The sequence below is a fragment of the Tyto alba genome, unplaced genomic scaffold (assembly GCF_018691265.1).
Source record: "Tyto alba isolate M040663 unplaced genomic scaffold, T.alba_DEE_v4.0 Super-Scaffold_46, whole genome shotgun sequence".
Lineage (NCBI taxonomy): Eukaryota > Metazoa > Chordata > Aves > Strigiformes > Tytonidae > Tyto > Tyto alba.
In genome coordinates, this window is record NW_024881322.1 from 559,729 (window position 1) to 581,718 (window position 21,990).

Genomic DNA, 21,990 nt, shown 5'->3' on the forward strand with positions numbered 1-21,990 from the left:
ACTTGCTTCTGTACTGGGACAGTCATCTCTAGCAAGTCAATGAAAGCTAACAGCAGATGTTGCAAATCTAAATTGTCCTGATCCTTCCCAGTATTAGCCTACAGTGACTTCACATCGCTTGCATTGACGTATGGATAAAGCACAGCCATCAACACTAATGTTTTCAGCACCTGCCACTTGTAGAGTATTTGATGAACCTGACTCCTGGCTTCACTGGTTGGGGTTTTGAGACCAGCACCCACTTACTGTCACCAGTTACAGTTATCACTGGTCTTGTGTGGTTTTGTGCTCTCCTTTAATGAAGTATCTTGTCATCCTCTTTCAGTGGTTTGCCTGCAGTAGCTCATTGTGACCAGAGTGTTGGCCTCCCAAAGAGATGTACTTCTCTGTGAATGATCTGCCCTCCAAAGCTGCTTCCCTCTTCAGCTTCTGAGCAGATGAAGTACTCCATTCTTTTAATGATTCCCAGGCCACCATCATTTACTAGTGATCTTCCGTCTGTCACCAAAACAATAACATCACTTGACCCCTCTTACTGATCTCAGAGGCCTCTTAAAGGTTATAAACAGTCAGTATAAGGCCTTTTTAGTAGTTGCAGTGATGGTAAGTGCTACATTTGCCATTGGTCACCACGACATGTTTCCCATCAGCTAGAATGTTAAGGATGAGCATTCCTGAGAGCATGCTGGGGTGTCTTAGGGTAGATCCTCCACATCCTCCTAGGTGTGATGCCACTTGGGAAGGGATTGGCATACTTGTAAATGTCTCCACGTCCCATAATATTGGATGACATTACTGAACATGGACAGCAGGATGTGGTTTTCCTTGCTTACTCACAGTCCCCCTTTCCCTGGCCTCCCATGAGGTGCCTTGTAGCCAGAGGTAAAGACCAATGAATTGCCAGTTAAGGGGAAGACCTTCAATGGAAGATCTTTTTGCTGGACAGGAAGCATGTCCCATTCTGAACTGGAGATCTGCAATTCTACCTTTCCTTTATAGATAGCTGAGTATGCTGTCATTTTAAGGTGCTACCTGTTGGTCTTGTATAAATCTTCCCAAATCTTACAAGCATGTTGGTGCTGGTTGAAGCTCACCTTTGTTATCTGTGATTCTTTTTCTCTGCCTTGAGTGGATGATGAGAGGGGAGCCCAAAGGTTAAGTTCTTTAGTCCCATCAGTGGTAATTTTTGCTCTTCATTGGTTGCCATCTCACATAGAAACAGAGAGGATCAAAACAATCTAGTTGGACACCTAGGACTGTAAAGGACAATTTGGGTTGCAAAGTCCAGTTTAGTTTTTCCAAACTGTAGGGAGAACTGTGCAGGAACAAAGGAAACATGCTGAAAAAATGTAGTTGAAGAACAAGACGAGAGCAGTAGGCATAGTAGCTTGGGTGGGAAAAGCTTTGTATTGGATGGAGATTCTGGTTATATGCGACTTGAGTGAGTAGCCTGCTTTGTAAGAGCTGGTTTTGCTGGCTGCCCTGTGCTGTTTAAATTGTGGATCATCTGAACTGTGTTTGAGAGAAGTGATGTCTGTTTCCCTTTGAGTTTGGGGATGGGCAGAAATGGATTTGGTCTTTAGAAAAACCCCACAGGTTTGATCTGACAAATCTCTGATCTCCTAAGCCTCTGTAGCCCACAGGATAGTCTCTCATGGTATCCTCAGTATGGAGTTACTGTTCTGCATTCTTAGAAACGCTAATAAGGACCGACAGAGGTGACGATGCAAGAACAGAAGTTTTGATTCCACTGAAAGAGCAATTTTCAGCATTAAGAATCAGCTTTTAAAGTTGAGGAGGGGAAAAAGTGTAAAAGTTCATTTAAACTCGGATAGTACGAAGCTCAGTTAATTTCCTTTTCGTTTCCATAAATGAAAGAGAACTTACTTTCTTGACAGTCCATTGGGATTTTTGAATGTGACAGAGTAGGGAATGCATTTAGTTACAAAGCAGAGTATCCTATATACCAGCACAAAATGTATTCAAAGCTCCTTTAATTCTCTGCAGAAAACTGTAAGAGTCCCTTACAGAGGTGATTGAAAGCCACTGCACAGGAAATCAACTTCTCATCCTGTACATAAACATGAGCCAATTCTACTATATCTGGCTCTCAGGGCAGTACACACAGTAAATTGTTAACCCCATCACCTGACCTAACCATTTATCTTTACTTCTCAGTATAGTTTTGGCAACTGCTGAGTAATGAAAGAAACATGGAATGCAGATAGCTGTAAAAAAAAAAAAAAAAATAAAATAAAAAAAAAATCAAAAAAACCCCACACCACACCCGCCCCCCAAAAAAACCAAAACGACCCCAGCCCACACCTCAGTTACAAAAAGCCCTTTAAAAAAGCAGACAACAGGAGAAAATGAGAAATTGCCTGATGTGGTAGGAGGATCTTAAATATGGTTAGTATAGAACAGAATTAACATCTCTGTAGAATAACAGACATGAGAAGCGTGGATTTCCAGTCCTTCACATCTCTGCGTTATGCTAGCGTTGTGCTAGCACAAATAAATTAATAACTCCCCTGAACCTTTGTGGAACAAATAACCATAGCACCTTTCAGATTTTGAAATGTAAGCGGTGTGTGTTTCTAATATTATATGCTTTACATGAAGGTTGGCTGAAATGGGTTATTCTGCTTATAGAGCATTGTTCCCATATGAGGATTCAGGCTGTGTACTCACAGCTGCTGCTCTCCAACATGGACTCTCAGTTCCACTAAAATCAATAGCTGGCACAGCAGGGTACTGTTGTATGGTGTGTAAATAAATGGGTGTCATTGTGTCTCACTTTTTTTCTTTTCCCCTTTCAGATTTAGATTTGCTTTTTTCAGGCATATATCAGTGTGTGTTTTCAATGCAGGCAGTACGAAGCATAGCTGATTAGGGAAAAAGAAGCTTTCCACCTCCCCCCCACACCCCCTTTTAATACTTCCCAGTAGGATTTTCAAATAAACAACAATTGCATTAATTATATTAATTATCTCGTAACAATCTCAGGAAAAAACAAATAAAACAGAAACCCATTTTGCAAGTGTCAGCTTTATGACAAAAAGGAATTCACAGTCGCCCACTAGACAGTTATCTTACATACCAAGATGTAGGAAAAGTGTTGTAGTAAGAGTGTCTTAATTCTGTTACAACAATTTATCTTCCCTCTTACCATAAGTCTTGTACCTATAGTTGAAAATATATGACAATTGTGATTATGGGATGTAAGAGCTACAGATCTGCTTTTCAGTAAACTGACTTTGAAGTTCTGTTTCATGCATTTTCTTTTTTATTCATGCATCTGGTCATATAGAGTGGTTTACTTTTTTTGGCTGCAGACTTGGCAGATACAAAATGCAGATGTTGTTCTTCTGACTTAAGCTGCTATTTTAAGCTCTCTGGCCAGCGGTTGAAAATTTTAGGCTCAGTTGTTTATTTGCTTATCATCAAAGTGGTTTTTGTCATATAATTCATATGCAAGTATTAGCTTTCTATGTTTACTTTTAGAGTTTGAGATTAACAGTATGGTCTCTTTTTTTTCTTTCTTTTTTTTTTTTTTTTTTTAACCAGCATGCTCTTTTGATTAATAATACAGTAGAATATGCTATGCTTCAGAGAGCTTTTATTTGCCAACCCACCCCCTCAGCCCAACCCTCACATTGTGCTGTAGTGCTTTCCCTTTAAGAAAACCATATCTCTCTCCAGATGCCTGCATCTCTTTGATACAGAAGGGTACACTAAGTTCCATCTATAAACAGAATCCACTAATTAAGAGTAATTGCTTCGGAGATTGGTACAGACTATTCAGCATCAGATGCATGTTCCTCTCAGATATCCATTAGCCTCTAATAAGATAATGCAGATGTGCCAGTCTGTTTCCTGTTTCCTTCTATTGTACCTTTATTGCCGTATATGGACCAATGGGATGGGCTGAACAATAAGTGGATGTCCTTTTGCTCCCGGAGCCCTTCTCAAAGGAATGTTTGTTATTAGATTGCTTTTTCTGTTTAGTTTCACATCACTATGCTAATAAAGGAAACATAACACTCCAAAGGCTTTTTTTATTTTTTTTTTTTTCTTCTGCCACGGTAACTAGTTTATTGTTTAATTAAATCTTGTTGGATAGCCAAGAAAACAAAAATGCAACATCTCACAGTCAATGAGGACTGGTGGAAAGCAGAGTACGCCCCTTTATGAAATAAAGTTTCCATGCATTTTTAAGAGTTTAAAGGCAGTGTGGTTATCGTGTTACTGTATCTGACTGATTTACACTTGAGTCGTGCTAAATCTGCTGAATTATTCAGTGCTACTCAGTGCAACGCCATCAGCTAGCATAATAGAAAGCATATGCATAATCGGGGATTTCGATACAAACTATACATTAAATACAGTAAGGGTTCTCAAAACTATTAGATCTTGACTTGTTTTGAAAACAGCATTAGAATATGTCTCAAAGCCACCTAATAAATAAGGACACTGTCAACTCAGTCCCTTGGGAAAAAGATGTAATATATTGTTGAAATGTTTTGCATGCAAAATTTCTCTGGAACTGGTTTTTGTTGCTGGGAGAGGAGCAACTTGCCTCTCCTGTCTTACTGCCCGGGCTGCCCTTGCGGTCCAGAGGTTCCTGTTTTAGGAGTTAGCCTAGGATTTAAGAGAGGGGGGATTTTTGGCGTTGGTAAGAAAATGGGAAATGAATTTAAAAGAGGCTTCCTCTGTGACCCTGAAAACTTTGGGGACAACTGCGCTGCAGAGAGCCAGGCTTGGAACTGCGAATTCCCCTGCGCCCAGCTTGGCGCAGAGTGTGTCCTCCTGCCTCTCCTGTGATTGTCATTTTGTCCCCAAATTGTCAAGGAAGAGCAACATCGGTTCACTATGGTGGAAAGGTGTAGGGATGATGAATTTAGCTTAAGAGTTTGCCGGGTGCCACAGTTGTGGATTTCTTAAAATGACTGTCGAAATTCAAACATTGCTGCAGGTAGGGCAGGCTCCCCACTGACCTTTTCAGAAGCGAGGTAGGAAAAAAAGGTGAAAATCCTGCTTTACTTGCAATGCTGACAACTTAATTCCCTGCTAGGGACAGTGAGAGGGGAGGAAGAGGAATGTGGAGTCTGGGTGGTGTTGGCAGAAGGGAGGACAGAGCATAACCTTCCTACTGGCACAGGACTGTTGGCCAAGCCTCCTGGCTTGGCTTCTTGCCTATCCAGCTGCTGATGTGCGTCAGTCACCTGTAACAGCAAAGGGATTTTATGAATTCAAGTAAAATCTTACGCAAGTGCAAAATTCAGAAGGGTGAATTATGTTACAATAATACCAAATATCGTTACCAAGTGTAACCTAAATAGCAATATAATGAATGAGAATCAACTCGTTTAATACATTCTGGGAGAGCTGACAGACGTGTGGAAAGCAAAACTGCTTTCTTTAGTAAAGTCTGTGCAAAATGCGTGGGAAATTAAGAGGCAATAAGAAAAGTTGGGTCACTGTTTATCTGGCAAAATTTGGAGCTTGTATGTGAAAATTTGTGGCTTTAAACCTCTGCTCAGCTACACAAACACTGAGAAGAAATGTGGAAGAGACAGGTACACCTGCTGCATTAACTGCAGCTGATAAATATTCTTTCTGCTCTGTGCTAGAGCTACTGTAGCCTCCTTCCCCTGTGGCCATCTGCTTTATCACTGAAGTCAAGTCAATAAAAGGCCTGTAAAACCCAAAAAGGAGGCATATGTTCTGTCAAAGAAGAGTCATTGGCTGCTGTTCAATGCGTTGTAGTGCACAATGTGATCATCTCTTGGTGAGCCTTCAAAGAAACTTTTCTGTATGATCCTTTTCCATACTGTTCATACTAGCAGCCTTGTACTCAGGAATAGCCACTAAGGACAAGGCTAATGGAAGAGGATTTTTCATCGTATACTGGGTGGATCCTCTGAAGTGCCTTGATGACAGCCATTTTCTGACACTTTTGCCTTGTACCCACAGAGCAGAAATCCGTGCTGTTGCCTCGCATGAATGGGTGTTCAACCACTGCCAAGGTGACTCTGTGGTCAGTTTGGCTTGCTGCTCCTGGGGTTGCTCCTCAGCTGTGGCAGCTGGCTCTTCTTGCCCTCGTTAGGGTAAGCTTGTTAGCTCCCTCCTCACGGGAATCCAGGAGTATAGACCAGAGGAGAGCATGTTCAAGGTCCATGTGGCATGGAAAGGATGGGGCTTGCTTCTGGGCAAGTGTCACAGTCCCCGGGGGAGCATGCTCCTCCAGCTGTGGGGCATTTACCACAGCAAGGGACAGCAAAATCTTCTTCTCCAAGCTGGCACCTGTACAGTGTCTTAGTGTTTTGTGCTGTGATGCAGGTTTAGTTGAGCAAAAGAGGTCCTCACCTTGGAACCATCTGCGGCTGATGTCCAGTGCTGGGATCTTCATCAGTGAGTTGAGGGGCATGAACGTGTCAGGCTGACACGAGTGAAGTTTTGCCTTAGGAGTTGTCTTTAGTGCCGTGGAACTGGCATGAAAGGGGACAACTGATCTTTGGGGTTCCTGTGCTGCTGCAGTTTCTACTTTGTGATGTCCTCTGCTGTGCAGCGATGGAGGTGATGGGTCTGTAATCTCCTAGCAGAGCTGCTGACTTGCAGTCCCTCGGTAACCACAGAACACGAGTGGTGTTTGCTTCTTTACAAGAAGCTGGGGTTGCTGGAACAGAGGCATCTGCCTATAATTTCCTCCTCGACCATTGTATAGATATTCAGCCATATGAACATTTATAACATCCTGCTGCTCCTGAGGGACGATACTTGAAGTCCAGTGATACACTGTTTAGAGTAACATACCTTTTATGCTGTCTTCCCTCTCTGCCCCTATTTGGAGAGAAAAGCTCTGAAGAACTTTGGAGAGGAGCAAGTTCTGAAGGCTTATCTCCAGCACAGCTATCTGCAGGAATTTTCCTGGCGTGAGGGGTGTAAGGAGGGTGATTTTTGACTCAAGCAAGAGAAACCTGCTTTCTGGTAGTAATTTCAGTGTGTAATTACACTTCACATAAAATTATAAGCATGCAGAACTATAGGACTATAATCTAGTTTTGTTACTGCTGAATTTTGTCATCACCAGGTCCACCACAGAACGTGTTCCTCCAGTGCTGAGGATGTGACCAAAGAGTTTCCCCGGGTGCCCCTTTTTCCACTCTGTCCTGGAGGAGTTGATTCTTTTTTGAATGCTTGTCACTTAAATATACAAATCTATCTGGTGTTGTGGTTCAGGGAATTTTTATAATTTATGATGAGCTCTGCATTTTTCTGGCTAACAGAAATATGATTGAAGGTATTAGATAGTTTCATAAGATGAATTTCATTTCCAAAACCCTACATAACTTATAAACAGGTGACCTTGTCCTGTGATTAATTTAATGCATAGGTTTTTGGAGCTGGTTTTCATCAACATCCCTCCTCTCTTTTTGTTTTTTTTGCAAACGTTTTGAAGTGTGGCATTTTTGCTGGCTTTTGTGGAATTGCTTTAGAAAACATTAGTTCTTTGCGTATTCCTTTGATAGTTGGCTTTCCTTGTCTCTTAAGCTTGGTAAAGCTTTAGCTAGGTAGAACGGTCACCTGTGATGGCTTATCTCATTTTGTGTTGTTAATGAGTCGATATATTTTGGCTTTTGAGGCTTCCTCAAAAGATCTACCTGGTTTCACGGGTCTCCAGGCACGTGGTACTCGAGCTCGGCCTGTCCAACAGCTGCGCGTTAGCTCGCTGTACCCCCCGTTACAGTCTCATCTCCCCATAAGTCTGTCTCCATTAGCATTAAAGGTATTTTGTGCATAATTTACACAGTTATCAAAGCTACATTTCTGTTATCCCCAAGTAGACTGCACTCAGCAGAAATTGCTGTCTGAAAACATGCACAGCTGGTAACCTTTACTGGTATTCCACACAGAGCAGAAACACTCTGCTGCTCTCTGACAGACAAACATATGTATTTGGGGTTGGGGTTTCTTCCTTTTTTTTTTTTTTTTTTTTTTTTCCTTGCTCATTTGAATTCTTACCGACAACTAGTGGCCTGAGTAGCAGTAGAGATAGTCAACGTTGCATCGTCACCGTTTCCCTCCTCTGGCATCGATTTTGCTTTGTGACCTTGACAAGTCATTTCACTGCTGCCTTTATTTTTCCTCCCAAGAATCTTCTTGCCTATAATTGCAAAGAGCTACGAATAGAAATGCTGTATAGCAGTGGATGTTGTTGCTGACTGCTGACTGTAGCAGATGTAAGGGCGTAGCGTATTGTCTCAGGAAACCCAGCCTTTGGGCAGCCCTGCACTGCCTTGCTTTTGGGTGGCTGAGTTTGGTCTGTGGCTCCTACAGCATGTGGGCGAGGAGATGGGTAATTGCTCAGGAGCCAGCTGCAGTGCTCACTGGCTTTTGCCTGGAGCACTGCACAGATAACTGCAGGAGTAGTGTTTGCAATGTGGAGCAGTTGCCGCCTTCCCAGTCGCTCTCGAGACACCAGTAGCGCTTACTAGTGTCGCACAAGCAGGTTGTTTCCAAGAAGACCAGCCATTCACTGTACATAGACTCAAACAGCTATGGTGGGAGCAAATTTCACTGCTGAGAAGAGCACAAGAAGTGCCCTGTTCTCGGCCTGAGCCTTTTGGTACTGAGATTGAGAAAATGAGGATGCCTCGGTAGGCGCCAGCCATTTGGGTGAAACCCTGAGGAAGGCATGTGTAGCTCTGGATGACTTTGAAGATGGTAATCATGAGAGCAAGTGAGTTCCCTAGCAGAGCACAGGAGCAGAGTATCCCCATCATGTCACTCAGCTTATGAAAGAATGTGTGTGTGTTTATTTGATGATAGAGGCAGTTCCACCTGCCCTCCCCCAAAAAAGAAAAATAAAAGAAGAGAGAACAATCAGTGAGGTATCTCTTACATGATAATAAAATAAACTAAGGTTGTGAGAACAATCACTGGTAAACCAATTAGTGTTTTAACAGCCCAATACAAAGCCATCCTCAGATACAGCTCCCCAATACCCTGCCCGAGCCATGGTATTGAAATGAGCAGAGACCCTTCTCAGTGCCATTCATTCTGTAGCTTCTATGGGGAAAATTAAAGCTTTCATGTACACAGAAATTTTTCAGTAGTTGATTTTTTTTTTTTTTTTTTTTTTTTTTCCCCTCCCCCAGTATCAGTAGTTCAGGTAATTACTGATGCATCAGTTTTAAAACTGACAGTTTCCAAAACATGGTTGTGTCGGACCAGAAATTGTTTTTGGTGTAATACATCTGGCAGGCATATCAAGTTAATGGGTGTTCTGCTGTTAGCTTCAGTAGAGTGAGAATTTTTCCCCCAGGTAACCATCAAACTGGTCTTGTAGGATCCTTATTTATAAGTAATCACTTAACAAAAGCAACAAAGGGATAACAGATTTTTCTATGTGTATCTATTAAAAATACGTATATTATACTCAGTATCTTGTTTTCTTCTTCCCACAGACTGTATCGGCATGCATCTGTAGAGCAACCGTCCTCACAGAAAAACATTTGCGTAGGCAACTGAACTGCGCCCTGATACCCAGAGGAAGAAGACTTTCTGTGCACGGCCTGCAGAGCAAGAATGTCTTGGAAAAGAGATCAGTAGGAAGCGCCGATGAAATACAGGATGGACCTGATCTGGTGAATTGCCTTTTCACCGTCACGCAGTGTAGCCGGGGCCATACCTGCAGGCCTGACAGCCCTCCTCATTCACAAGCTGAGGTATCTGTTTGCTGGCCTGGAGTGATGCAACATAATATTAATACGCTGTGAGAGTTAACATGACAACCAGCAGCCGCACATGTCCAGTGCCAGCAGTGAATGGACATATGACTCACTACCCAGCAGCGCCGTATCCATTGCTTTTTCCTCCGGTCATCGGTGGACTGTCGCTGCCTTCCCTCCATGGACTCCAGAGTCACCCACCAACTAGCGGGTGCAGCACTCCGTCACCTGCGAGTAAGTGCTTGGTATTAATAGCTTTTATTGACTGCTTTTCCTCTAACTAAGACTGATCATGCTCGTTCTGAAATTATTTTAAGAGTAATTGCAGTGGTTCATCTGTGATGTATTTTACTTGGGCAAAGAGCACGCATTTGTTTTGAAATACCATTTTCACTTAATCTTCGTTTTATATAAATAAGCATGCAACTACATGACGTACCAAAGCTACGGAAACCAGGGCTGATAAAACCTGCCACGGATTTTGGCATATCCTGCGTTATGTTAGCTGCAGAATCCAGTGTTGTGTTTAAAGAAAAACTGGCTGTTGTGTATTCATGAACGGTGATGATTCCTCAGTACAGAATTCTCTTGAGTTGTGCAATAATTGATATTGCTTTCATTTTCCTCTGTAAGTGACTGCTTTCTTCACGGGTGGCTTGTGAAGAGCAGCCCAGAGGACAGCTCGTAGCCGTGAGCTGCCTCTGGCTGCAGAACGAGGCCTTGAGTCTCTGCTCAAGTTCCATGTGCAGCGTGCTCATGTTTGCAGCACTCCTGAGTGTATTAGATGGGCAAGATTTTTTTTCATTGCTTTACAACGAACTCGTTTTCTGCTTAGTCTTAGTTTTATATATGTTTAAGTGGCTCCAAACAAAGCTGTCCCACATATAAACTCTTTAAGTAGCATCACATAGACAAGATACATCTCTGGAGGTCCTTGCAGTGGGTGAGTGATGTATTAATCACCCGTGTGGGGGAAACCAGAATGTGTATAGCTTTGCGGGTCAGTTCGTTGTGAAAGTGCTTGCCTAAGTACGTTGCTGTGATTGTGCAATATGGGAAGGTCTTGACTGAACAGCACATTTTCAGAACTACTGCCCTTTGTACTAAAGGAAAAGGAGACTTACAGCAGTGCCCCTAATACATCTTTCAACGGAAAGCACGCAAAGTTAGAGCTCCAAACCTGAATGGGAAACCACAGTGAAGGCAAAACTTCTGAAGAGTAAAGCTGTGGGGTTTGTGCTGCCTAATACTAATTCTGGCTGCATGTCTCACATGCGTATTTGAAGACTAGGCAGCCTTGAAGTAAAGATTTGGGCTTTTTTCCCGTTACGTGGACAGTTTTCATCCAGTCACACGTTGGAAGAGGTATAATCGGTCAGGATTTTATTTGCCCTGTTTTATTGCAGGTTGTTTATCTTTATTGGAGGTGAAAAATGAAACACTTTCAGCCAGAAGGTCTACAAGTAACTGTTCAGCTTTCTAATCCTGTCAGAAATTATCCTGGTTAACTATCAGAATATCGCACTGAATTTGTCCCTCTGATACGGCAAGAGTACTCACCTGCTGAAGACGTAGTGTTATTAGTTAATGGTAACTTTTTCTGAGGCGTACATTGGTAAATATGAAACCTACGTGATCAGATATGCAGAGTTTTTCTTTTCCACAAGTTCTTCCTGTGGAATTAAGTCTCTGTTGCAAATGCATTATTAATGATTAATAACTCAATCAGTGTTCAACCTTTCAAAAACCTAGTGCGAAGTATGAATTTCTTCTGTCAGTATGTAAAATAAGTGGGTACTTCTGAATCTTTGGGTTTGTGTCTTTATGCCCTGGTTCCAGTGTTTCAGGGTGGTATTTTTGTTGAGGTCCTTTGCAGCGCTGGCTCACCTTGACTGAGCATGAAAGCCTGGCAGCTGTTGTGCATAGGTCAAGGCAGTAGTGTTTGAAAATACCAGCTAAAATTGACAAGGTAGGGAGGAGGCTGACTTGATCGAGAATTTCTTTTCAGACACATTTCCCTGCAGGATGATTTTTCTGGTTTGTACTACTCTGTTTTCTTACCTTTGGTGTCAACAGTCTGTAGACTTCTGATTCTGGAGCTTGAGGTTAATATTGCTAGAGTTATGGAGACAAGTTCTTGGAAGCAAGCAGGTTGAGCTTTGGGTTATATTTCAGGGCTTTGTTTTTCATTGTGGATTTTTTTTTTTTTTTGCAATTTTTTTTTTTTTTTTTTTTTTTATCTCCTTTTACAATGAAGCCACCCATGGGCTGAGGTCAGTATGATTGATGGTCTCTATTAAAGTTAGAACTTATACCGGGTGGTGGAAGACTATAGATCTCGCTTGCAAAGACCCCAAGAAATTAAAGTTTGGCCAAACCACTGCTCTTTACATGCTTGAAGCTATTGTACTATTTATCTTCCAGATTTTTTCCATTTATGCAAAATCCAATAGAAATGATTTTACATAACAAAAATGCTATAAAGATCTCTTTGATCTTTTGAAAGCAGTGCAGTTCAACAGCTTTTGTTCAAAGCTACAGTCATTTAAGCCTTCATATAATTGTCCTGTTTCATTTTGTTCTGTCTTGGTTTTAGACTTTCCATGATGGCAAATAACCTTATATCAAGTTGTAGTAAGTTATCTTAATCTACAGTTGGGGTAGGTATCTCCTGTCCTGTTAAACAGACAATGGTATTTTAGACATATGAACTTTGTGAGCACGAGGGGCTTACAATAAGCGTTCAGGATGGAATGATTTAGTTTCAATGATGTTAATAGTGATGTTGCCTCCGTGACCTGTGACTTTGCTTCTGTTTTTATACTGAGATACATAGTGCAAAATACTTAATAATTAGAGGGCTGGTCACAGTGCTAAAGAGGTCAGAAGATGAAAAAATATCACTTCTATGCATACATGAACTATGCATTAGCAGTGAACGAGACCACGGTCAAGAAGATCATTACTTCTGTAAGTCCGATTGATTTACCTACCGCTGTATTACCACATACAGCACAGAGCAGTCGTCTTCACTCCTGAGATGAGATGGCATGCAGCCTTCCCCGGCTGCATTAATAATGAGCAATTGCTTCTATATTGGCGAAAGAGAAACAAAGAAAAAAGGCAAAGATTGTTTCAGGAGGTGACTGCTTAGCTCATTTAGAAGTGGTGAGGAAAGGCGAAGCTGGAGGCATTCCCATGCCCTGTGGGTGCTGTGCCAGCCTGTCCCAGGGCACCAGGGTTCAGCTCTGCCGGACTGGGAGCAGCTGTGGGAAGTGGATGCTTAGCAAAAGTCCTGCAGAGCCTGACGCGTTTGCGGTACCACAAACAGTTAGGGAAGTATTTGGGGGAGGAATAAATAAATAAGGGCAAATATTGTTACGTGACATTTTATTAACGTAAAAGCAGCCTAGGTTCAGGTGAGTAGCGGTCATGCAGGCACACACAGGCAATTTGGGTATCTGGGTGGCATTGCTCTTCCTTAGTCCTGGAAGAAGGGAACTATCTTGCCACCGTGAGACCCAGCCCTGGTAATGCTGTTGCCAGAGACCGGTAAGGCAACTGTCACAGTGTGAGAATACCAGATTAGGAAGAGTTTACTTTCTTTATATTTTTACTTTCTTTGTGGGTGTAATTGCAACTTCTAGAACAAGACTAATTATGAAAATTAGTCTTAAAAAAGAAAAACAAACAATGAATAACAGCGTAACCAAGTGAAGCACTGCCTGAAATTTGAGAAGGAAGGTATGTGAAAGCCATGCACATCATCATCGTATATCCACCGAGTTGAAGACTGATGGGGAAAGCACCGTCGGTCTGAACCGCAGGGCACACCGCGGTGTTTCGATTTCACAGGCAAATCTGGGCACGGGGAAGGTGAAGCCGTGCTGCTCATTGGTAGAGTATCTTTGTAAGACTGGTTTCTGTAATGTTACTTCACCGGAATGAGTTTTACAGAATTAGTTTAACATGGGTAGTAACAAAGCCAGTTGGTGTGAGCTGGAGACCGTGGCGTGGGGAGGAAAAAACTTAATCTGTGCTAAAGCTGTGATGAAAGTAATCCCTGAGTGTCTCCTAGACCAAATTAAAGAAGGGTCTGGACAGTAACCACTGGGTGAGCCACTAAATAATAAAACACTTTGGTTGGCAATTATTACCGTTATGTTTGGATTGGACATCCTGCGTGGATGGGGCGATGTGCATAGCCCACGGTGTTTGATGGGAACAACCCCGTATTCCACCTGTAGCCCGCAACAACATTTTGATCCTTAGACTGCTGACGTGAGCCTTTGGATCCTCAATATTATTCCTTCATTTGTTGCAAGGGAGGAGTAGGAGTAGTTTGGTAAGGGGGTAGAGGAGAGCACAGAGCCTGACACAAGAATGTCCTGAAATTTATATAAACTTAGTAAGATTGCCTCATCCATACAGTTTTTTAAAAAAAAAAAAAAAAAAAAAATCTGAATGTGTTATTTAGGGGGCTGTTGGGATGTCAAGGATAAAAATCCGTACTAAGGTCATTCATTGTATTTTAGCCAAGCTTTTCCATACATTTCTGTCTGGGGTGTTTTAAAAGTGCATTGTAAAGAATAAAGGACTTTATGTGCTGTTTTATGTAAATCTTTTAAGTATGAGAAAAAGTATGGAAAGTAAGATTGTCTGACAAACTGAAAGAGGTAGACAAGGAACTAACTGTGACATTACTTCTGGGAAGTGCTATGTAAATACTAATTTATTATATTTAGTAGTCAGTATTGCATCTCAGGGTTTTCAGACATGCTCAGGCCAGGCAGATTGTTGTTTTAAGCATTGTTTTCTGCTGGAATTGCTTTTCCTTCCATTACTGCTGGTTATTTACCACTCGAACTCCAACTTAAAGACTGCTTGAATTTTTTTTTTTTTACTTTTTTTCCCTGGGAAATGGTTTTTCCACTGCTATCATTAAAAGAGTACAGTTAAATCCAGTGTTACTGGTGTAGTACTGCAAGATATTTTTGCCAGCCCCACCCGTTGCAGGAATTCATTTACTTTTCCAGTTCTGTTGTTAATCATTATATTGACACAGAAAGTCCTCCCAAAAGCACTCTTTGGCAGATTGCATTAAATATGAATAGCAGATATTCATTACGATGTGTTGCCCCCAAGAGAACTCTAAACTATCTGCACTACTCATGAACAGGCAAATACACTAATTCTCCAGCTATTCAAATTATTTTCAAATAGTTTAGTGTGTCTCTAATAAAAACAAGAATGTCTCTGTTTCCCTTAATTACTTAGAAGGTCAAGGACTCCCACATCTCACTTTACTTCACAAAATGGGGAATATTTCTGTTGGAGGTTGTAGTATGGTTAATACATGATGGATTTTCTTCCCTCAGCACAGTTACTGAAGGCAAGTGCTGTCTGTAATAGATGTAAAAAATAGACCCTCAGCACTCTTTGGTACTCTGGAATTGTGTAAAATAATATTAGAATAGCTGTATTGAATTAGGAAAAAAAATATATATGAATCAACCTTGCTTGATTATGTTGTTGAGTTGCTTCATGCCTTCTAATTTTAGTGTGGCTGTATCCCTTTTTTTCCAGTTCTTTCTCCCTAGGAAGGCTTGCTACGTAGTCATTTACATGTATCGGCAATTAGCAGATGACTTCTAAGACTTTTAATGTACCTGTTCAATGCATATGTTGCAATCTTTATTGAAAAGACAGAACATGTGTTTGCATTCAGAAAGAGGGGGATAAACAGAATATTAATATCAGATTTCTTAACTCTGGCCAATGTTGCCTCATGCTGGCAAGTCCGAGGAGCAATGTCCAGATGATACCTTGTGGATATCATTCATGACCTTGGAAACCACCATCTTTTTTCAGTTCTTCCTTTTGTTTATGCTGTAGTTTCTTTCCCGATCGGGCTCTTTGTGCAGCTTGAAAGCATCCATGCTTTGATTATTAAAACTTACGTTGTCATTTTCTGCCTGTAGTCAATCTGAAGCTACCAAAATTTTAAGCTTATTTTTTTCACATTAGACCTTATTTTTTCAGTACTGCCACTTTCTAAAAAAAAAAAAAAAAAAAAAAAAAAAAAAAAACCAAAAAAACCAAAACAAAAAGCAGGAGCGCCTCTTGACTCGGCGCAGCCGGTGGCTCTTGCTGTAGCTCTGCCCTGCCGAGGCGAATCCTCGGCACGCTCCGGGTGCAGTCCACTTCGGATTTTAGTGGGCAGCCTGCTCATCTGCAAGAAATCAGTGCTGGGTGTGTATAGACAGGAATTTGCTTCCTGGGAGGAAGCCGAATTTAGAAATTGCCTACTCTGGCAGGGGAGCACGTGGTGTGATTCTGGCACGTGCTTCGTAATGGCTGTGTGCATCCCCCAGAACTGCTGCAGTCTGAAGGAGCCTGGCCTTTGGAAGTCTAATAGGGGCTGTCAGAGAATTGCTCCTTCCCTCCTTATGGGCCCCGAAGCAAGGAAATTCCCCAGCAAAATGCCTTCTTGCCTAAGGTTGGAAATATGTTTCCGTGGAGTATTGCAAACGAACGACCTTTTCCTTTGCTCTGGCCCAATAAAAATAACACCCGGTAGCTCCCGATGTTGGGAACACCAGGAGTGCAGAGCAAAGGGCTGGTTCCAGTCCCCCGCTGCTGGGTCCTACTGGGTGACCCCTCTGTTGCCCCTCTGCCCAGTGATGGTGGTTTTTTGTGTCAATTCATCCATTGCAAATGAAACACACAGCATTTCATTCAAAAGGAAAATCATGCCAGACTTTGAGTTTGGCAGCATAGCAGCACCCAAAGTTTTCTCAATGTCTGATGTGTTTCCAATCCAAATCAATAGGTGCAATCTTCCAGAATTGTTAATTGTGTGATATTTCATGGTATGAAAAGTGAACATAAGCCTTCACTTTGCCAGGTTTCCATCTGAAGGCATATGTTTAACAGCTACAGTTTTAAGAAAACCTAATCATGTTATTTTAATTATGTGGAGAGTTTCCATTCAGTCACGTTGCTGTGTTCAGAAGGCATGCCACCATGGGGGTTTTGTAAATACCTTTTTTTTCCGAGCTAAAATGTGCTTTTTATTTCGCCTCAGTGCCGGCCTTGGTAAGACTTTCCTCCTTTACTCGTATTGGGTTGTTAGTTTGTGTTTAATATGCTTTTAGCAATATGTGGCATTTAATTGGGAAGCCTTACTCAAGATTAGGATAAGGCAAATTTTCTTCAGGAGAGATCAATTTATGGTTTTCCTCAGCTAGAATATCATCCCCTTTTGCCTATTCAGGGAATACGGGGAACAAGTTCTGTTATGTGGACTTTTCAGCTGTATCAATGACAGCATGTTTCCCATTTAAAATGATAAATACCCATCCTATCTGATGAGCCCCAAAAGGGCAGGGAATCCTTTTTCCCTTCCTTTGTCCTTCAGTGCTCTGTTTCCTTTCTTACTGCCCAGAATAGGCCTACATCAGTAATATTCATAAATGATTTACAAAAGTAATTCCTGTGCAATAGCTTGGGACGTCAAGATTTTATGATGCTGCCAGATGTGCTATCAAACAAAATTATCTGGTTCAAAAAACTTGTGATAAATCTAGTCAGAGAAAATTCCCCAGGGCAAACTCACCCTCTACAAAAGTAACTATATCTCATAAAATTGTTAGATTCTCCTTTACCACATGTTTGAAATCAGACTTAAAGCAACAGTTTTATTCACGTGCAAACTTAGGTTTGGGATAAACTAACAAACAGGAAGGACTGGCCTTAAGCAACAGAAAACTCCTTTCCTTTCAAAACACCATACACGCTCAGAGGAAATGTCAGAGTAAATATCAGAAATATTCGGAAAACCAGAACCTGCATCCCTAAGATACTCCACTGTTTTGTCTAGATAATACATTTTTAGAAAGTAGCTGTATCCTAAATATAGTGGGTCTCCTCTGGGTTAGGCTGCGGAGCTCCCGATCGCTGTATCGGAGCACCCTGAACTTGTGCTTTGAGCATGATTTTCATCCTGTAGTCCAAGGTGTTTCGGAGAGGGGCTGAAAGCCCTGGCTGGCAGCTTTTGGGGGAGAAACGCTGAGCTCAGGTGACGGAAGAGTTTGGTTCGGCATTTCTTGGGAGGCCAGAGCAGAGCGTGAGAGCTGGGTCTGGAGGGCTTGTGGTGTGCCGTGTCGAGTCCGAGCTGTTCCTGGGCTCAGCGTGCCGCCGCCTGTTACACAGCACACTTGCTTATAGCTTAAATTGAGAGGGAAGTCACCTCATGTATGCAGGCAACACACTTGGTGTGGACCTCCAGGTGGAGCTTGGTCTTTACTGTTTTTCAGTGCTGAAGGCCAGTCAAATTTGATTTAATGCTCAGCGTTAGCTTTCCTTTTTTAAAATCTGAGGCTTGCACCAAGGGTTGCGTTATTAAGGAAATCTGAACTGCAAGAAATAAAGATGGAATTATTTTCTTTTAAAAAAGAGAAACGCTGTGGGAAACTCGCAAAATTACTTTCCTCATCGCTTTACCTTGCTAGGGATGCATTCAGACCCCACACGAGCACACAGCTCCTGCACGGGCTGTGGAGACTCAGCCTGCAGTCGCAACTGGAGATCATCCTCTTCCGTATGCATGCAAAAACGATCTAGTTGCTTCTTAGAAATCAAAGCTAGATCAGCAAGGGCACGTAGGAGTGGGTAGTGTACATCCTGTAAATTTAAGACTTAGATGCTTTTCAAAAGCTGGCTTTTACTAAAGAAGTGTTTTGATGTTTGCAGTAATGCGGGAATATAATTTCTGAGATAGGAGGGGAAAAGCGGTGTGCTTATGCAGTTTTCACTCCTCCCTTCTCAACGTTAAAAGTTTTCAGGTATTTTTCAAGGCTTTGTAACATAACATACCTAACTAGAACCTTTTACAGCCTGTAATGTTTTTTTTCCAGTCAATTTTTAAATACCTAAAAATTACTTTTTTATGAATAAAATGACAGAAGTCCTATAAGTATAGCTTTAATAGAATCACTTTTTCCTCCCTGTATTTAAAAACAAAAAGAAAGAGGTTCTTTACTGCATACTGCAGGGGAGGAAGGTGGTGTTCTGCTGCCTGCTCTGCACAGCCCGCAGCTCTTACCACGGGTTCTGCCCGAGGGCTTGGGAGACCTCTGGGCTCTAACAACCTCTGCAGCCACATTTGAGGGAGAAAAAAACTTGGCTCTCTTTTAAGATTGAAAGCATCCAAGCCAAAAGCCGGAGCGCTGCCCTGTCACAGTCAGGTCACCGTCAGGGGAAAATGCAGTGCAATTTCCTGTGCGTTGTGATTTTATTTGGGTACCATGCAAGCGGTAACGTTACACTGCCATGGAGCACAGCATTGGACAGGGGCGATACCTAGGGGCTACAGCAGAGCCAGTGGAATTCCCCATTATTTCTATCCGTATTCCCTTCTCATCTTCATCCCTTCCAGCCACCGAGAGATACTTATTTGAGGGTACCAATCCTGCAGAGATGCACGGACGGTAAGTCTAGAGGCCTGAAACAAGGCCATGTTGTAAATCTGTGGAAGAATTCACCTGCACACCAGCATTACCTAAAAGCTATCAGCGAAGTCATTTGATGGGAAATAGAACTGTATCATGTAAACAAATCTGTTTATTATATATTGCTTTTGCATAGCAATTCCAGGATCAAGAGTTCTGTCATTTGAGAAATTAAATCCTGTGAGAATCATTAAAAGTATAGAAATAGTGATGTCATTACAGAATTAACTAGCTATAAACCCACAGGGTGACATACCAATTCATAAAGGGAATAGCAAAACATAATGCAGGGCACATCTGCTGCTCCGATTCCTGCAGAACCATCAGCCTATTGGTATCTGCAGACCACTTGAAATTGAACATCTGTTAGAAGCACTCGAAAAAGCAGCAGGAGAAGCCGTACACCTTGCAAAACACTTTGCTGTCGGGAACATCATCGTTTCAATATTGTATTCTTACAAAAATTGTTATAAGTCCCCTTCAGGTCCTAGATCTTCCTGGCATTGTTTCTTAAATACCGACAGCATGAGTAACTGTAAAAATAACATGGACTTTCCTAAGGACTTTCCTAGCATTTTTATTACTTTTTATTTATTATACCACTGCAACGCACAAAGTGCTATAAAGTTTCCAAACAAGGATGGAGATACTATCTCTGTTCCAAGTAGCTGGGAATCCAGAAGAGGAAGATGTATGAAAGGTAAGAGAAAAGGATGTGGCTTCTGGGCCAAGTGGTGGATGCGAAGGAAGGCTCGCATCTTAGAAATACAAAGCTGAGCTCAGGCCTTCTAGAAAAACAGCTGGGTGCTTAGAAACAAGACAGCTCATGGAGACGGACCTGCTTCTTGTGGAGGCCAACAGCAAGATGCTGCATCTTCTTTCACAAAACCTGCATGCGCAGTTGGTGATCGATTAAGTATTGTAAGTGAACTGCAGTTGAACTTCGTCTTAACTCTTAACTGAACCGGTCAGGCTGACAGTCTGTTTCCCCTAGCTGCGTGGTCTGGCAGAGGCCAACTAATTGGCAATTTTCTTCTGTTTAACAAAAACAGAAATATAGTTAAGCCAGAGAGGGGAAGATTTCACTATTGATTAGCGGTGCTTGGTTTTGCAGAGTGACCTGACAGACATTTGGAACCTATCAGCTGTCTCATGGCACTGCAGCCAAACATTTCGGAGCACGGTTTGCTTTCCTCCGCTTTTATTACTTGCAGAAGAAGTGAACTCTGCCAGGATGTTATTGGAAGGGATGTTTGCCATTTTAATATGTAGTTACTCACACAAACTTGATGAAAACATATTGTGTATCTTTGATATTTAGGAATAGGTAGTTGTATTTGCTTGCAGTAAAAAATGTGAATCGTTGCTGTAAATTGTTTGGGAAGGTGAATTAAAACATATAGCACAAGTCACAAAAAATGCTCAGCTTTATTTAACTCAACAAGTACCAAAGTATTATACTGGAAATATTCCCCATTTCACTTTTTTCAATAACCAAGGAATTTTTACCTTCTTGTCCAAGACGAAGCTGGAATGTTCCATAACCAAGGTAAAGCCTAACAGAGGCAGTCCATCACTAGTGCCAGTATATGGAAAGTCACTAATGCAGGCAGCTTGAATGGGGCTTCTGCCAAACCCTTGTCACCGTTGTGAAGTGCTCTGTGTGTGTGCTGACAGGGCTGAGAATATTAAACACTGGATATCCCAGAATTTAAAAATACAATGAAGTATATGTAGGAGGAGCATTGGTGCTAAAAGCCAGAGTGAGATACGTGCATCTTTTTCTCCCTAGATGTCACTTGTTAACCCATTTTTTAGTCAGTTCTGGGCCCACGAAACTTCTTTAGCTGCCCAGAAGTCTCCACAGTTATTAGTCCCAGTAAGAAAGCTGTGAGGTGATAAGAAATGCATGCTCCTGTTTGATAAACTTTGTCTTCTCGAGGGGGAAAAAAAAAATAAAAGTTTTAGAAGGTCTATGCAAAGTTGCAAAAGCTGCTCTCCTGAGGTCCTACTACTGCAAGGGCTCTCTGAAGCTGATGCCTCTCCTTTCTCATCGGGTTCACTGAGGACATTTTGGGGTCTAGCAGGTTTCTTCTTTTCGGAGGAAAGATCTAGTTTTGGGGTCAGATTTGTTGTTTGAGGCTGGAAGAGAGCTGTTCAGTAATGTACAGTCACCAAAGGAATCCAGCACTCCAAGTCCCTTTCCTTACCTGTAGCTTCAAGTCGCACTCCACCTGTCTGTCACCCAATAGCTCTCCCTTTAATCTTTTTCTGTACTTTTGGGTCCATGCAATTTATCTGGTTGCGTCTGGTTTTATTTAATTTATTTCTGTGGTGTTTGTGTGCTTCTATGCTTTTATCCCATATGTATAATTCCACAAAATGTTTCTGCTCCCTCTTTCCTTACTGGAGGAATTGCTTTGTATTTATCCTCAAAGTGGAAAGGTCGCATCTTCAGTGAGACGTTGTCTTTGGGGTGAGGGGGATGCAGAAGTGTTTTTTTAGGAAGGTTAGGCTAGTTCTTGGCAGCCAAGAAAAGAAGAGAGTGTTGTTTGGGATGGGGGCTCCTGCCTAGACAATGACACAGGAGGCAGCTGGCTCCTTGTATTTGGTGTAAAACAACTTGTAAAAATGTGGGAGCCAGTGAACAGATCCAATTTCTGAGTTTCTCAGAGATGACACCAGTCCACGGGGGGCTCTTCGCCTGTGTCCGCCAAGCACTGGTCATCCCGCAAAAGTAATGG

General features: G+C 42.0%; 1 protein-coding gene across 2 annotated transcripts in view; it reads left to right on the plus strand.

Annotated features, from left to right (window-relative positions):
- Positions 1 to 21,990, plus strand: part of RARB (retinoic acid receptor beta) — a 329,275-nt gene that overhangs the window by 127,537 nt on the left and 179,748 nt on the right. For both annotated transcript variants that reach the window (XM_042806516.1, XM_032996979.2), the window contains one exon: positions 9,471 to 9,968. In XM_042806516.1, coding sequence (XP_042662450.1) covers positions 9,791 to 9,968 — 178 coding nt within the window. In that variant the 5' untranslated portion in view covers positions 9,471 to 9,790. The remainder of the gene's footprint in view (positions 1 to 9,470; positions 9,969 to 21,990) is intronic.